We start from the raw sequence: 16,822 nt of genomic DNA on the forward strand, positions 1-16,822 counted from the left end.
CGAGGTCCAATCTTCAATGTCTCTTAGACAATTTTATAGCAAATTTTGTGAAATTTTCAAATAAAATATTTTTAGAAATGGTCACTCATAGTCACTATTTTGAAAAATCGAAAAACTGCAAATATTTCGCTAAATTCAAATTTTCGGTGGCTATATCTTGAAAACAGAGCCTTTTATCAAAAAATCCGTAGAGTACTTCTCGATTGTAAATTCAATTTTACATTAAAAAATAACGTCAAATTTGTTTTTGCATGAAATTTGGATTTTTTCCAAAAATCACAATTTTTTCAAAAATTCATAACTCGGCTGCAGATTTTTTGACCATGTTTCTCTATGGCTCAACAGTTGCGGGTTTTTGTCCCCTGCCTAAAACATATCAAAAAATCTCGAAAAAAATACGTCATTTTAGCAGGTTTTTTTTTTATTTTTCTTGCTCTTGTTAGTGCCATAGTTATAGAAATAATTGTTCTAAAATGGATTATGATGCAACACACAGCTGAACGGAACTCCAAAACTCTGTTATAAATTGCAAAGAACTAATTGTATCTTGATTATTCACCAATAAAACCGAATTGAATTGAAAAAAATACGTATTTTGGGAAATTGAGTTTTTGTGAAAAAAAAAAGTTGATTAAAAAATCTGCAAAAATAAATTTATACGCGTACCTATTTTTTTGTCAATAGTCCTCAACAATACCTACAACTTTGCCGAAGACACCAAATTGATCAGAAAATTCACTTAAAAGTTACAGCTGTTTGAATATGTAAGTACCATTTTTGTATGGACAGCTGCCAAAATTGTATGGAGACTTGTATGGGTGAACCAATGACACAAAATAGCTTCTTTGGTCATAGGAAAGGCCCCCACAAAGTTTGAGCCAAATAAAAAAATATAAAAAATGGTCGAAAACGGTTGATTTCGTAGAGAGTTGCTCAAGTGTGAAACAATATCTAATTTGGGGGAAAAATACACTCTTTTCTTCACGATTACACAATCTTTTCAATAAAACAGTTTCGCTATTCTCACCTTCAAAATAGATTTTATTTATGCAGTTTAGCTCAATACTAAATTATATTTCAAACACAATGATAAACGCAAACACTCTTGTTTGATTAATCAACAGATAACGAAAAGCTCCTTCATTTATATGGGCTTGGACCGTAGGACTTGTTTCAACCCGTTGAACGCGGTTTTCTCCGAATTACGTGTCGCACGTCAATGAGTCTAAAGTTACACTTAAAATGTAGCTGCAACGTGTTTCGGAACACCAGTTCTTTGGAAACGCTCGTTTGTGCTACAGGACTGAAATCACAAGTTTGTTTTATTAAGGTGAGTCACTCAGTGCTGATTTTGTTAGAGTGCTGCTTTGATATATGAAATGGTTTATGATTGTGCAGTGAAAACCATAGGAGGTGTAACATCCCACGATTATGGGACAGTGTTTTGTTGTGGAGTTTGAAAAATTCGCAGAACACAATTTTATGATGCGAAAAGGTTTTTTTTTTACTGATGAAACAGCACGAAGTCAAAACAAAAGTTGCCCTTATGGATGATTACCAAGTTAAAACAACAGGATGCCAAGTTATCAATTAACAAAACTCAAAGTTAAAAGAACGCTTGACCTACCTACTACCCAGCTACCATATTCGCCAGTCACGTTGGACGGATTAAATCGTGTTGAACGCGTGTCAACGCGTTTCCACATGTTGTAACCGGTTGTACGGCTTTTCTGTGTCGCGTCGCGCCAGACTCGGTGACGGTAGCATAGAAAGATATCACTGTGACAAATATTTACTAGCGGCGTGGTGATTGAGAAAGGCATACTGTTCTGCGAACAGCTTTTTTATCATTCAAAAATTGGTTTCTAGAGTTTTTTTTTAATAGGTCCTATAAACATATGAAACACAATAGCTTATAGGACCTTTTAAAAAAACTCTAGGTTTGGATTCGTCCTTTTTCCTAAAAAAAAACAATCGAGAATCCTCATCTGAAGTTTATTTAGCGATTTAGAAAGTTGAGAGATTTATGATGAGAAAATAAGAACTGTCGAAGTTTTGTAGAAAATTTTAAATATAAATCCGTGCAATGCAAACTTTAAACGGTGACACAAATACGTCAAATGCAAGTTTTTTCAGCATGCCCTTCATCAGTGTCTTGCGAACCTTCGTGGTGAACGGACACTAGAGCTGCGGTATTTTTTACTACCTAAGCTCAGAGTTATTTCAAAACAAAATTCACAGTCTTTTTAAAGACTACCTGAGTTATTTTCCAAAATTCTAAACAGTCTTTTCAAGACTAACCCCACCTGAAATTTTGTTGTATTTTACAAACGAAGCCATCTTTTTAAGAGAACTTTGCTTGCAAAATGCGTCAAAACAAAGGTAAACGCAAATCTTCTGAAGATTTGGTCGTTACGTCGGTGAAGCGTTTGAACGCTAAACCGGCTAACGGAAACAGAAAAAGAAAACAGCCTCTTCTGAGGTCTGATTCTGATTCTGAATGTGAGGTCAATCCTCCAATTCCATTGACAAACAGTTTCGGTGTTTTATCCGAAACTGATGACAAGGAACCTTCTCCTCGTACTGAGCCTTCTGCCGTCGAGAAACGAGTAAAGGCTCCGCCAATTGTTGTGACTTCCGTCTCCGATTTGGCCAGCTTTCGAACGCAACTGAAGAATTGCAAGGAAACTTGCAATTTGAAGGTTTCGTTCCAGCTTGGTCGAAGAGGAGAATGTCGCTTGTTGACGGAATCTTTACAAGATCACCAAACTTTTGTTGGTTATTTGAAAAACCACAAACACAATTTCTACACGTATGAGACCAAGAATGCTCGGCCATTCAAGGCGGTCTTGAAAGGTCTCTCCAACGACTTGTCGGTGGATGAGATCAAAAACGAACTTAAGGTGTTGCTTGGCTTTGCCCCATCCCAAGTAATACCAATGAAGAAAAAATCAAACGGGAATATTTCTCGCTTTGGTTTGACTTCACAATTTTATCTGATTCATTTCAACAGAAATGAAATCAACAATTTGAAACTTTTGGACAAAGTTCAGTTTTTGTTCCATGTACGGGTAAAGTGGGAGCATTTTAAGAAACATGGCGGTAATGGCCAGAATCTGACCCAGTGCCGGCGTTGCCAGGCATTCGGTCACGGTACTGATCATTGCGCCATGGTTCCAAAATGCATGGTTTGCGGGGATTCTTCTCACGACAAGGACAATTGTCCCGTGAAAGAAGTCACCCAATTTAAATGTGCAAATTGTGGTGAAAATCACAAATCAAATTTTTGGGATTGCCCCATCAGAAAAAAGGTTTTGGATTCTCGTGCTAAGCATCAGCCGAAATCCAAACCGAAATTTTCTCAAAGTCAGGTTGTACCTGCATCTTTAAATCAAACGTTCGTGCTGTCTCACTCGAACAATTCTAGAAATACCCCTACCGTGGAAAAGTTAGGTAACAACAATGGCATTTCTTATGCTAACGTTGTTTCGGGTTCATCCACGAATTTTAAATCCTCTACCAATCTTTCTGAAATTGGGCAGGTACCTCAAATCTCATTTGAAAATTTTTCTGCTGGCAACGCTTTGGGATCTTCTGATCTCGGCGATGTTACGTTTGAAAAAATGACTTTTTTGCAAAACTCATTGTTTGGTTTGATTCAAACAATGAGTAATGCTACATCCATGATGGAAGCAATCCAGATTGGATTAAAATTTGCGAATGATGTTGTTCTTACCCTGAAGTTTAATCATGGATCTAAGTAATTCCATCAATATTATGAATTTTAATGCTCGCTCTTTAAAAGCGAAAGAAAATGAATTTTTCAACTTTTTACGAGTTCATAACGTGCATGTTGCTGTTATAACCGAAACATTTTTAAAAACTGGCACTTATTTGAAAAGTGATCCAGATTATAAAGTTATAACTAATAACCGAATGAATCGAAATGGCGGTGGAGTTGCAATAGTTATCCACCGTAGTATGACTTATAGCACGTTACGTGACTTTAAGTTAAAAGTTATTGAAAGTTTGGGCATTGAACTTGAAACTTCTTTTGGGAAAATTATGATTGCAGCTGCATATTTGCCATTCCAATGCACTGGGGAAAATAAAAATTATTTCAAAGGGGATTTGAATAAACTTACTCGGCATAGATCTCGATTTTTGATCATCGGTGATTTTAATGCCAAACACCAATCTTGGAATAATTCAAAAGTAAATTCCAATGGTAAAATTCTGTTCAGAGATTGCACTTCTGGTCTTTATTCGGTATTATACCCGAATGGGCCAACTTGCTTTTCTTCTGTTAGAAATCCATCAACAATTGATTTGGTTTTGACAAATCAAAGTCAGTATTGTGGTCCTTTAGTGACTCATGCTGATTTTGATTCTGATCACCTTCCAGTAACTTTTTCACTTTCTCATGAAGCAGTTACCAGACCCAATAGTTCTGTGTTTAATTACCACAAAGCTAATTGGGACAGGTATCAGCATCATATTGAGAATAATTTAAATCATGATTTTGTTTTAGAAACCAAAGCTGATATTGATTCAGCCTTGGAATCTTTAACTAATGCAATTTTGGATGCTAGGAATATTGCTATTCCTAAAGTCCAAGTCAAATTTGATTCTCCCATTATTGATGACGATCTTCAGCTTCTGATTCGTCTGAAAAATGTTCGCCGAAGACAGTATCAACGTTCTCGTGATCCTGCACTGAAGCGAATTCAAAAAGATTTGCAAAAGGTTATTGACCACAGATTCACTCTCCTGCGAAATGAAAAGTTCGCAAGAGATGTCGAACAAATTAAACCTTATTCCAAACCTTTTTGGAAACTTTCAAAGGTTCTTAAGAAACCTCAAAAACCCATCCCTTCTTTAAAAGATGGTGATAATATTCTATTAACTAATGGGGAAAAAGCTCAAAAACTTGCTCAGCAGTTTGAGAGTGCTCATAATTTCAACTTGAATGTTTTGAGTCCTATTGAAAATCAAATTTCAATAGAATTTCAGAATATTGTTGAACAAGAATTTTCATCAGATGAAGTTTTTAATACGGATCTGAATGAAATAAAAACTATTATCAAAAAATTTAAAAATATGAAAGCCCCTGGTGAGGATGGCATTTTTTACATTTTAATTAAAAAATTACCAGAAGCAACTTTAAGTTGCTTGGTCAAAATTTTCAACAAATGTTTTGATTTGGCATATTTTCCCAGTAGTTGGAAAAATGCCAAAGTAATTCCGATTTTGAAACCGGATAAAAATCCTGCTGAAGCCTCAAGCTATCGGCCCATTAGTTTGCTTTCATCTATTAGTAAATTATTCGAAAGAATAATTCTTAATAGAATGATGACACACATTAATGAAAATTCAATTTTCGCTGATGAGCAGTTTGGTTTTCGCCTTGGGCATTCAACTACTCATCAGTTGTTGAGAGTTTCAAATTTAATTCGAAGCAACAAATCTGAGGGCTATTCTACTGGCGCTGCTCTTCTAGACATAGAAAAAGCATTTGACAGTGTTTGGCATAAAGGTTTGATTGCGAAATTGAAAAGGTTTAATTTTCCGATTTATATCGTGAAAATTATTCAAAATTATTTGACGGATCGTACTCTGCAGGTATGTTATTAGAATAGCAAATCTGATCAACTACCTGTACGTGCTGGCGTCCCTCAAGGAAGCATTTTGGGTCCAATTTTATACAATATTTTTACTTCTGACTTGCCTGATTTGCCCCCAGGATGTCAGAAATCACTTTTTGCTGATGACACAAGCATCTCCGCCAAAGGCAGAAGCCTTCGTGTCATCACAAGAAGATTACAAAAAAGCTTGGATATTTTCAATTCTTATTTGAAAGAATGGAAAATTACTCCAAATGCTGCAAAAACTCAACTTATTATTTTCCCTCACAAACCAAGGGCTGATTTTCTTAAACCAAAAAGTCATCACATTATAAAGATGAATGAGGTAAATTTAAAGTGGGAGGATCAAGTGAAATATCTTGGACTTGCTTTTGACAAAAACCTTACTTACAAGGATCACATTGAAAGTATCCAGGTTAAATGTAACAAATATATTAAATGTTTGTATCCACTTATAAACAGGAATTCTAGACTTTGTCTCAAGAATAAACTGTTAATTTATAAACAAATTTTCAGACCTGCCATGCTTTATGCTGTGCCGATCTGGACAAGCTGTTGCTTAACCAGGAAGAAAAAACTTCAGAGGATTCAGAACAAAATTCTGAAAATGATTCTGAAACTTCCTCCCTGGTTCAGCACCAGTGAACTTCATCAATTAGCCGAAGTTGACACTTTGGATGTTATGTCCAATAAGATAATTGATGCATTTCGACAAAAATCATTGCAGTCTTCAGCTGCATTGATCCGCTCTTTATATAGTTTATAAGTTAGTTTTAAGGTATCCCTTTTCCCTTTTGTACATGTAGGACCTCCTACATTTGAAATCACTGAATAGCGAAAGCTACAATATTTCATGAATAAATGAAAGTTGCTAGTATTTAAAATTGAGGTGAAAAGTCATCGTTTGTGATTGGACACTCAATAATATTTTAACTGAATGAATGTACATGGAAAAAAAAATTTGAATAAATATAAATTAAAAAAAAAAAAAGCATGCCCTTCATAGTTAAATTTCAGGAAATTGTGATGTTTTCAAGAACACTTTTAGATTGCCAAAAAGCGAACACGTGCCTCGGCAAATTTTAATTCGAATAATCGAATCATTATATTTTTTACGTTGTCTCATTTTTGGTTGATGAGCTCAAATATGACCCCAATACTGCTCAAAGTGACTTAGAATTTTGTAATCCAAAATCGCGGTGAGAAAATTCATTTGGTATGCTAACAGGCAATCAATCGTAGGAAAAAAAGGAAGACAAATTCCCATACGAACCTTCGAACAATTCAACTTTGGATAATCGCTGTGCTGTGCTGAGTATTTTACACCAAAGAAAAAGGTATCGACGATATGCAGCTTTCGTTGTAGCAATCAGACTAAACTTGTTGAAACGCGTTTTGTGACGGGATACGACAGAAACGACGAAAAATCTCAAGTGAGCAGATTAATATTAATGTGTTCACCCTGGAGCGATATGACAATTTATGCGATTGGCTGCGTGTCAGTTGCTCTTTTATTGGTAAATCCGTGAAGAATAATTTGCAACATGTTGCACTACCGCTCGATGCTAGTCCGTCCCAATGCAGTTTGGTTCGAAATCTTGTGACCTATCAGAAAAACCAATAAAATTTAGTACTTTGATCCGTAGAAAACCGTAGAAAATTCACTTTTTCGAAAAATTCTAACACGTAACCTTATGGGCGGGACAAATTTGAAGTGCGTTTTTCTCGGCTTGCTGTTTTTATGGGACGGACTAAATTCGTGCGGCAGTGCAACAAACAACCAAAAAAACTGAGAATGAGAGAGAGCTGCAACTCGTTTCTACATGTTTAATGAGAGTAAGCGACATGACGGTATGTTGCGCAGCAGTTCGTCGATTTTGTTGTGTTGCACTTACAGTTCAGTTTATTTGAAAACGCGTTGCAACTTGGGATTGCCCCTGATATGATCTAATTTTCCATGAGTTGGTACTTTATGCCTCGTTTTTACGAATATTCATACAATAATGGTTGAAATAGATTACTTACTATAAATTTTCATAATTAAGCAAACTTGATTTAAATTTTAACTTATTTGTCTAAAAAAATTATTTGATCTTTTGATTTGATGATTGCCGCAAAAAGCACTATCGAAAATAATGTTTATAAGATTTTTTTTATATATTCGAAGCGAATTCAATTTTATTCTCCGAACAAAAAACCCTGAGTTGATAGAAGTAGTCGCCTCAAATTGTGACCATTACTTCTTTCCAAAAAACGCATGGAAGCATTTTTATTAAATTCCAAATCCCCCAAAAACAAGTTTCAAACCGAAATGAATAAAATCACGTTAAACATGTGGCCACGCGTTTGCGTCTGTTGCGCACGAAGAAAGTGCAACATGCCTGATGTGTAGCACTACAAAATATTTTCAATATACAACTGTAGGATGGACAATAATCCATTAGTTGAAGGAATACGGTGCAGTGCAGTTTGTCGCAGGTTGTTACACAGACTACGTTTTGTTTAACTAATTGTGAAACATTTCAAAAGCAAAGCCACCACAATCACAATAACTATTCGTCTTTGAGGTAAGCATTTAGCAATGCAGTCAATCGTTGAATCAACGTAATCGCTGTTGTTGATTGTTGGCATAAACAGCTTCGAAAACGAAGCCATCTTTGATTTTAACGGCGTTGGTCAACGCCGCCTAATTCAATGCCTCCGTTGATGTTTAAATCAAAGATGGCTTCGTTTTCGAAGCTGTTTATGCCAACGATCAACGACAGTAATTATATTACAGTCGACTCTCTGGCTGTCGATCTTCTCGATATCAATAATTCTCCATCTATCGATCCATTCCATTCAGTCCCTTCAATCTGCATACTTCAATTGGGTCCTAAAATGAAGCTTAGATTGCTGATATTATTGTTTACAGCGATAAAGCTTATTTTTCTGAGTAAAATGACCCTTTGTACGACCACAAAGAGTTTAAAGTGGATTTTTAAATCAATTTCGAAAAATTAACCTCGCGGTACTTCTTGACAGAAAAGCTCCTACTTGACAGCTCGTTCCAAGGGGACCATAGTTGATCCATCGAAAAAATGTTGTCTTGTCAAAAAAAAAATTGCATTAAAATGAAAAAAAGTGATCAGAAATGGTTTTTAATCGTGTTTTTTACCGTTGTACATAAAAATTGACATAGGGCTTTAGTACCCAATTATCTTCATTCCTCGATATTTTCCCTTGCTTGAAGGATCTCTTCCTCGACGGTCCCTTGGATTCTGTTTGTTTTAAAAATCTCTTCCGGTTATCAATAATTTTACTTTCTCATGGCTTGCATACACTCAAAAAAATGAGTTCGCCTAAACGTGAACAGAGTTCATACCACCGGGAACCAGGAAGAAAAGTGTTCAACTTTTATAGTGCATTGCACCATGAAAGTGAACAGTTTTCTTCCTGGTTCCCGTTGGCATGAACTCTGTTCACGTTTACGCGAACTCATATTTTTGAGTGTAGACATTTTTCTTGGCGAAACGAAGCTTTGAAGGGTGTTTGACATTAGTTTTTTTTTTGTTTGATGGACGTTGCAATGATTCTCTCCCATAGCTGGGTATCAAGAAAAAAATATTTTCAATCGAGCCTTCATTTTGCATCGTTCTGTAAACTGACTTCTGTTCCTCGACGGTCCCTTGGAAATTGACAACCAGAGAGTCGACTGTAACAGCACTGGTTTTAAGGATATTATCCAGCCAACGAACTGGAGCATTCGTTTTCAACATATATTTTTGTTCAATATGTGTCCCTTTCGAGATGGTTGCCGTAGGATTAGCATTAGTGCTACCAAATGGATTCACTCATTTTTAAATTCATATCAGTGCTCAGAAAGCTGTTGTCGTTATTCGGACAGCAGTTCCAATCCACCCCAGGTGACGGTAGTTCTTTTTTTTTCAAATTAAGGTTTAGAAGTTTTAAAACTCAATGTCAAAAAACAAAAATTTTGTGAATTTATCTACTCCTTGCAATAAAAATATATTCTTAATTTTTTGATTCAGCTTTTACATAAAAAAAAGGGATTAAACACTCATTTTGGGCATTTTCAAAGTTCAGGCCTAATATGAAAATTTTGAAAATATTTTAATTGAAAAGGGTCGTGTCGTGTTGTTCGCGTCTAGAAAGGCACCAGTGCTATGCGGACCCGATTTGGCCACTGCAGTTCCTGGGAATCGATTCCAAAGGAACAAATTTTCCGGCAAACCGACTCTCATAAGTTTTATTAGAATTAGCTATGCAATTAATGCATAATCTTCTATATATGGGTCATTCCAGGTCAACTGAGTACACTTTTGGACTCGACCTTCACCGATTTGGACCAAACTTGGAGGGAACGTTTATCTATCGATAGTTAACAGAAATCCCAAGTTTGGTGCTGATTGGACCATTCCTCTATTTTTGGCACCGCCCTCTTTTTTAAAGATTTTATAAAAAAAAATTATATTAATCATAACTTTGCAACTATTTGAGCGAAAGACTTTCTACAGGTTGCATTTTATAGAAAATTGTCCAAGGAATTCGATAAAAATAAAATTTTACCCCTTAAATGCCCACTAATATTATATTTTATCGTTTTAAGTATAAAAATTCAGTTTTGACCAATTGCTTATATTTTTATTTGTTTTATTTTATCACCATCGTGTTCCCCGGACAATTTTACATAATAATCAATGTAGACTTCAAACTAAAATGAACTATTGACGAGATACAGCGATTTTACTGAAAAAAGGTTTGATTTTGCGCAGCACTCGGAAGTTCATGGTGTACTTTTCAACAAAAAGGAATGAATCTCGCATAATCCGGTTTTTATATGTGAGAAACTTATTTCGGATTTGAATTCATAGGACAGAGTGCAGTGCAAAATCAAACTTTTTTCAGTAAAATCGCTGTATCTCGCCAATAGTTCATTTAAGTTTGAAGTCTATTTTGATTATTATGTAAAATTGTCCGGGGAACACGATGGCGATGAAATAAAAAAAAATAAAAATATAATCAATTGGTCAAAACTGAATTTTTATACTTAAAACGTTAATATATAATATTAGTGGGCATTTAAGGGTTAAAATTTTATTTTTATCGAATTCCTTGGACAATTTTCTATAAAATGCAACCTGTAGAAAGTCTTTTGCTCAAAAAGTTGCAAAGTTATTATTAAAAGAAAAAAAAAGTTTTTTTAGAAAATCGCCAAAAAAGAGAGCGGTGCCAAAAATAGAGGGATGGTCCAATCAGCACCAAACTTGGGATTTCTGTTAACTATCGATACATAAACGTTCCCTCCAAGTTTGGTCCAAATCGGTGAAGGTCGAGTCCAAAAGTGTACTCAGTTGACCTGGAATGACCCTTATACTTTTATATATATATGTATAAGATACTTTTATTACATATTAAATATATATTTTTAATCAAGTCTCACGTCTAATTTGGCAGTTTGAAATGTCAGGCTTGACTCGGACATTTAGAAAATATTTTCCTCATTTAAAAAAAAGCCATGCTCAGCCAAAATGTTCAACTCGTTCAACGCGTTGAAACGGGTGGCAACACGTTGAAACTCGTAGTTCCGGGTACAACGGACTTGGCAGCGTATCAGTGACAGTGAGCCAAACAAGAGTGCTGCTACAATGTTGTACTGCAACAACGAACGAAGGACAGTAAGTGAAAAAAGCTTGAAAGGAAAGAAACGTCGTCGTTTTGGATATTTCAAGGGTTTATATTAAAAATAATCTCCTTTTTTCACTTGACTGAATTTTTTGTTGTGTCATCAATATCAAAGATGCGCTCAACTCATAGATTGGATCGTTATTTCTAAGAAATCTCCCATTTTGCTCTGAGTAACAGGGATTTAGAATGTATTTTCGTTGAATGTTTGTCCCGTTTAATATTAGTATTCAGTCTGGAAAGACACAGTGGGCACAGTGGGCGAAATGGAACCCAAAATCGGACTTAATTGAACGCGGCTGGTTCCCTGGTATGAATAATAGTGTTTCTTATGTAAAAAAATCCGGGGAATCGATTGGTGATGGTTTCATCCACCGCACGAAACGGCAAAGGGTCCATTTTGCCCCAATTCCCCATTTTTTAACATTTTTTCTTGAAAATCGGTCTGTATTTAGAGCGGAGGCTTTATGCGGCCTTCCAAAATGCACTTAACTCATGTGAAAATGTCCCAGGAATCCAGTAAAAATAACCACTTGCACCGCAAAAATCATCTAGGGTCCATTTAACCCCAATTCCGCAATAAAAGCATTTTTGGCCGTTTTCAAATGTTAGGTCAGATTTTAAAAATCTGAAAATATTTTTATCGTAAAGATCAGACTGACGATTTGCACTTGAAAGTTGGACACATTTATGTTGATATAGAAATTAAACTAAATAAAAAGATTGAAGAATCACTTTTGGGCCAATTTTCCCAAACGCAGAATAAACTGCCTTTCACATACATTTTATTTTTATCAACATAAATGTGTCAAACTATCAAGTGCAAATCGTCATTCTTATGTAAAATTGTCTGATCTTTACGATAAAAATATTTTCAGATTTTTAAAATCTGACCTAACATTTGAAAACGGCCAAAAATGCTTTTATAGCGGAATTGGGGTTAAATGGACCCTAGATGATTTTTGCGGTGCAAGTGGTTACTTTTACTGGATTTCTGGGACATTTTCACATAAGTTAAGTGTATTTTGGAAGGCCGCATAAAGCCTCCGCTCTAAATACAGATCGATTTTCAAGAAAAAATGCTAAAAAATGGGGAATTGGGGCAAAATGGACCCTTTGCCGTTTCGTGCGGTGAATGAAACCATCACCAATCGATTCCCCGGATTTTTTTTACATAAGAAACACTATTATTCATACCAGGAAACCAGCCGCGTTCAATTAAGTCCGATTTTGGGTTCCATTTCGCCCACTGTGCGGTTGGTTGGTCTTTTAAAAATAATACTTACAAAACTGTCTTCAAAATGTCAGCAACAGAAAATTAACTGCAACTCTTTGTACATCTATTAGCTATTTTATTTCACCAACCTTCCAAATTTACACAACTTTTTACTGTGTACGCGTTGGCACTGGTGTAACAACGAATCACGGTTTTTTTTCTGTTTCCCGTGACAATACACTCGGAGGAAGCAAAAAGAAAACGAATCTGCGACATAGTGTTACATGTTGCAGAACCCTGCTGCAGTGACTGCGGAAAAGGAAGAAACAAAACCTGAGAATGTCGATGATTGTTAAAATATTTTTCTTTGAAATACAATATTCTCACTTTTTTTCCAGATTGCTTTAAAAAATCACAATTAACTTGACAGTGTAAAAGGATCAGTAAAACGATTCTTGTAAAGGAAACTTTGAAGTAAACAGTAATATTGGAGCTGACATGGACAGTCATGGTGAGATAAATTTAAAAAATAATTATACGCTTTTTCGAACAACTAAACTAATTGTCTTCTTTACAGGAGCGAATAATCGTGCTGACCATGCTGTTGATAATAATAAGCCGATCGTTCAACCATCAGGGTCGGACCGCATCGAAATACAACTCAGAATCCCCGATCAGCACATGGCTAAGCAGATCATGGATAAGACGATTGCGTTACTTAAAAGAACAGCTGATGAAACTTCGGATCCAAATGAAAAGACACAAGCCTTGCAGTGCATTGACCTCATTTACCGCGACAACCGTTAGTTAATTCGAAACAAAGTCGTAGAAAACTGTGATTTTTAAATATTTTTTTTGTGATTTGTTTCATTTCAGCTCAATTGTCCGCGATGGGAAAGCCCTAAATTGAAAGAAAAAGCTGAAACAACAACAACTCGGCAAAGATCAGACACGAAAGTGCATAATTCTGGACAGGACATTGGACAAGTAGAGCTGGATCAGGAAAATATGCCAGATTTAATATCAGTTAAGCTTAAGGTCGACCATTTTTATATAACACTGGAAATTAATGTTTCCGGAAGTGAAATTTACGTTAAAAGCCGTAGTTTATTAGATCTCAACGACGGGAATATAAATTTATCAAAAAAAGTTTGGCATGTTGGCAGATTTATAAAGTTTTTGCCGCCTAAACTGATTGCCATTGAAAAAGCAAAAGTCGTTAAAAATCAACAATATGATTTTACTTACGGAATGACACAATCAAAAATATACTTCGGAAATTCAAAAAATAATTGTATGTATCTTATACTACTGGTACACGAATCAGAAAGTGATAATCATGACAAAAGTGATGAGAAGAAAATGAAACTATTCTTAAAAAATTTACATACAGAAAACATCAAAGAATATTGGCCACATAAATGGATTGCCAATACAATAGGAAAAGAAGTGACTAATATGGAAAATTATCTAATTTGGCAGTTATCAGCCAATTCATACTTCTATGATAGGATGAAATCCAATACAAAAAAGGATCTTTCAATTGAAATGGAAAGTTATGTTTTCAAAATAAGTAACGAGAAGTTCAATTTAACTTTTAAAAAAAATCTGCATCCCAAGACAGACACACATGAAATGAGACAGGTTACTGCAAACATCATTGCAGGGAAGAAATTCAAAATAAAAATAAGCAATGTAAATTCAACAATATATCAAATACTTGAAACAAATAATGATGAAAAAATGTTGTTTCAATGCAAGATTCAACTGTTTTGGGCGGTCAAAAAACAATTTGCGCTTCATAACTGGCAGAAATGAAAAAATAAAAATGGATCTTGTAATTACAACAAATAAGATTCATATAAAACAAATACTTCAGACTATTGTTTCTGAATTTGAAATTTATATAAAAAGTAAAATATGTACTAATACTATGAAGAAATTTGAAGTAATCATCAAAGCATTACACATTGAAAGAATAAAACCATATTTGCAATTTAAAGTGTTTGCTACTAAAATCAGACCAGTAGTTACAGTTCAATACAATATTTGGAAATTATTAAGCGAGTTGCACTTCTTTGCTGGGAAGAAATCGCAAATAAAATTTAACAATGTAAATCAATTACTTGTTCTATTCGGCTTACATCAAATACTTGAAACAAATAGTGATGAAAGTTACGAAATTCAAGTTAAAGGTGATTTACTCACCATACAACATGAGAAGTTCGAATTATTCATCAAAATGGTGTTTTTAAAAGAAAAATCAGAATGGGGTGCAAACGAAGTGATCTCTATTTGGTTTCAATTGAACGATTTGCACTACATAGTATGGCAGAAATTCAAAAAGAAAATTGACTTGCTAGTTCCACTGGACTCAAAAGAAATGAGACAGGTAATTGCCAACTTTTTGGATGAATATATTATTAAAAACGACTTGCCCATCTTTGCTGGGAAGAAATTCAAAATAAAAACGAACCTTGTGATTTCAAAAATTGATCAGTTACATAAAAAATTGAGTACACATACTGATGAAAGTAAAATTCCAGCGAATGATAACTTAATTACCATAAAATATGAGAAATTTGGATTGTTCATCGAAATCTTGCTTCTTGAAGAAATAACAGAATGTTTGCCATCTGAATTGATCACAAATGAATTTAGGCAAGTAACAACTAATCAACAAAATTATCTGACATGGCAGCCAAAACATAATGATCAGTTTCGTAGGAATAAAATACCTCAGATGAAAATGTCTGAAATTGACATTTATGCGAAAAGACAAAACTGTCCTGAGATCATCAAAATGCTTCTAGAGAAAATATCAGACATTCAGAATCTGCCACTTAAATTGATTGCAAATGAAATGTTGAACGATTTGCACTTCATTTTATGTCAGAAATTTAAAACCCAAATACACTTGCTAGTTTCGATGATTTTTCTTGTAATATTAACATGGATTTTTGATTCAGTTAAAGAATACCTTCAGAATGTCTTTTCCTTACTATGTACAGTCAGTGCATTCTTTAAAATGCCTTTTTATAAAATAACAAAATCGATCGTAAATGAAAAACAAGCCATTTTTTTCTGCTATGACAAACATAAAATTGCAAATCAATTCCAATTCTAGAGTTTTTTTTTAATGGTCCTATCAACATAAGCAAGACAATAGTTTAAAAACTCTAGAATTATTGATAATCAAGTTTGAATTGAAGAAAACCCCGGAAAACTCCTCCTTTTTAAATCAAACTCACAGAAACCAAAAATTTCTAGTTAACAAAAGCTTCGACCAATCAAAAAAGCAATTCAATGATTAAAAAGTTGTTAAAATTCCGTACAAATCCGTATTATGCGTAAAATTCCCTACAAAAATTCCGGCCTGTTAAAAATCCGCGAAGAGCTTCGAAAATCCGTATGGTAAGGAAAAAATCCGTACAGTTGGTAGCCTTAAACATACTCTATGGTTCAAGTCAAACAACCAAATCCTTGCGTTCCATACACTGCAGTGTCAGTGTCAGTGCAGTGTTCCAGATCGCAAAATTATGTGGAAAATGGATTTTCCGAAAAATTGTGAAGTTTTGGAGATTTGGTTTCCGTTGAAGTGTGGTTTTAAATGGAAAGGTGCAACTTTTGGTTTGGTTAAAAATAAGGGTGGTTCACGATTTGATAAAATTTTGGAGTCTTCGACAAAGTAGCTTGGATTGGCAAGCGCAAAAACTTTCTAGAAGATTTTTTGAAATTAAATATGTCTTTATTGAACTTTCTTATAATAATTACATTTCATTTACATTCTAAGTGGTATGGCTACATGCTCTTCATCTTTGTTATATTTTTCGTTTTCTTATTAACTGTTCATATTCATTTATTTACTTCAAATTGTTTTACATTTTTGCATTAAATCGAATACATTTGGGTAAAAAAGAAAAAAAAATCACTTTAACAACTAATCCTAACTTAAAACTAAAAAATCAAATTCATTGAAATATTCAAAATCATTAGAACGAGTAAACTACGAACTGTATTTTAAGATAAATCCTCCAAGCGTTCTTACTGGTTCCGCACGAGTTTTGCAACCACGCAGTGTTGTTGTCATCTCGATGAAAATGTTCAAAAGTTCTTGTGTTGAAAACAGGTCACTACTGCCTTCATCCGTTGATGCTGGTTGGTTTTCCCTCGGTTGCTGACTGAAGCCAGGAGGTGTTGTATTCTCTGCAACTTTTTGCCGCTGATTCAACGGCAATGGCTGCAGATTTGGAACCACTCGAACAGATCCCGCTCC

General features: G+C 34.7%; 1 protein-coding gene across 2 annotated transcripts; it reads left to right on the plus strand.

The window, feature by feature from the left end:
- The first annotated feature begins 1,190 nt into the window (after positions 1-1,190).
- On the plus strand, positions 1,191-15,358 carry LOC120423355 (uncharacterized). 2 transcript variants are annotated; one of them, XM_039587130.2, is made up of 4 exons: positions 1,191-1,330; positions 12,945-13,057; positions 13,124-13,348; positions 13,423-15,358. In XM_039587130.2, exons 2-4 carry the CDS (start codon positions 13,055-13,057, stop codon positions 14,362-14,364), a joined length of 1,170 nt encoding a protein of 389 aa, XP_039443064.2. In that variant the 5' UTR covers positions 1,191-1,330; positions 12,945-13,054; the 3' UTR covers positions 14,365-15,358. The 2 variants fall into 2 exon arrangements, with proteins under 2 accessions (XP_039443064.2, XP_039443065.2); XM_039587131.2 differs by lacking the exon at positions 1,191-1,330 and adding an exon at positions 8,091-8,212.
- The last annotated feature ends 1,464 nt before the right edge of the window (positions 15,359-16,822 follow it).

Source organism: Culex pipiens, chromosome 1, assembly GCF_016801865.2.
Source record: "Culex pipiens pallens isolate TS chromosome 1, TS_CPP_V2, whole genome shotgun sequence".
Taxonomy (NCBI): Eukaryota; Metazoa; Arthropoda; class Insecta; order Diptera; family Culicidae; genus Culex; species Culex pipiens.

Coding starts and splice junctions, on each gene's coding strand:
- LOC120423355 (XM_039587130.2), top strand. Junction 13,349..13,422: donor CCTCATTTACCGCGACAACC/GTTAGTTAATTC, acceptor GTTTCATTTCAG/CTCAATTGTCCGCGATGGGA.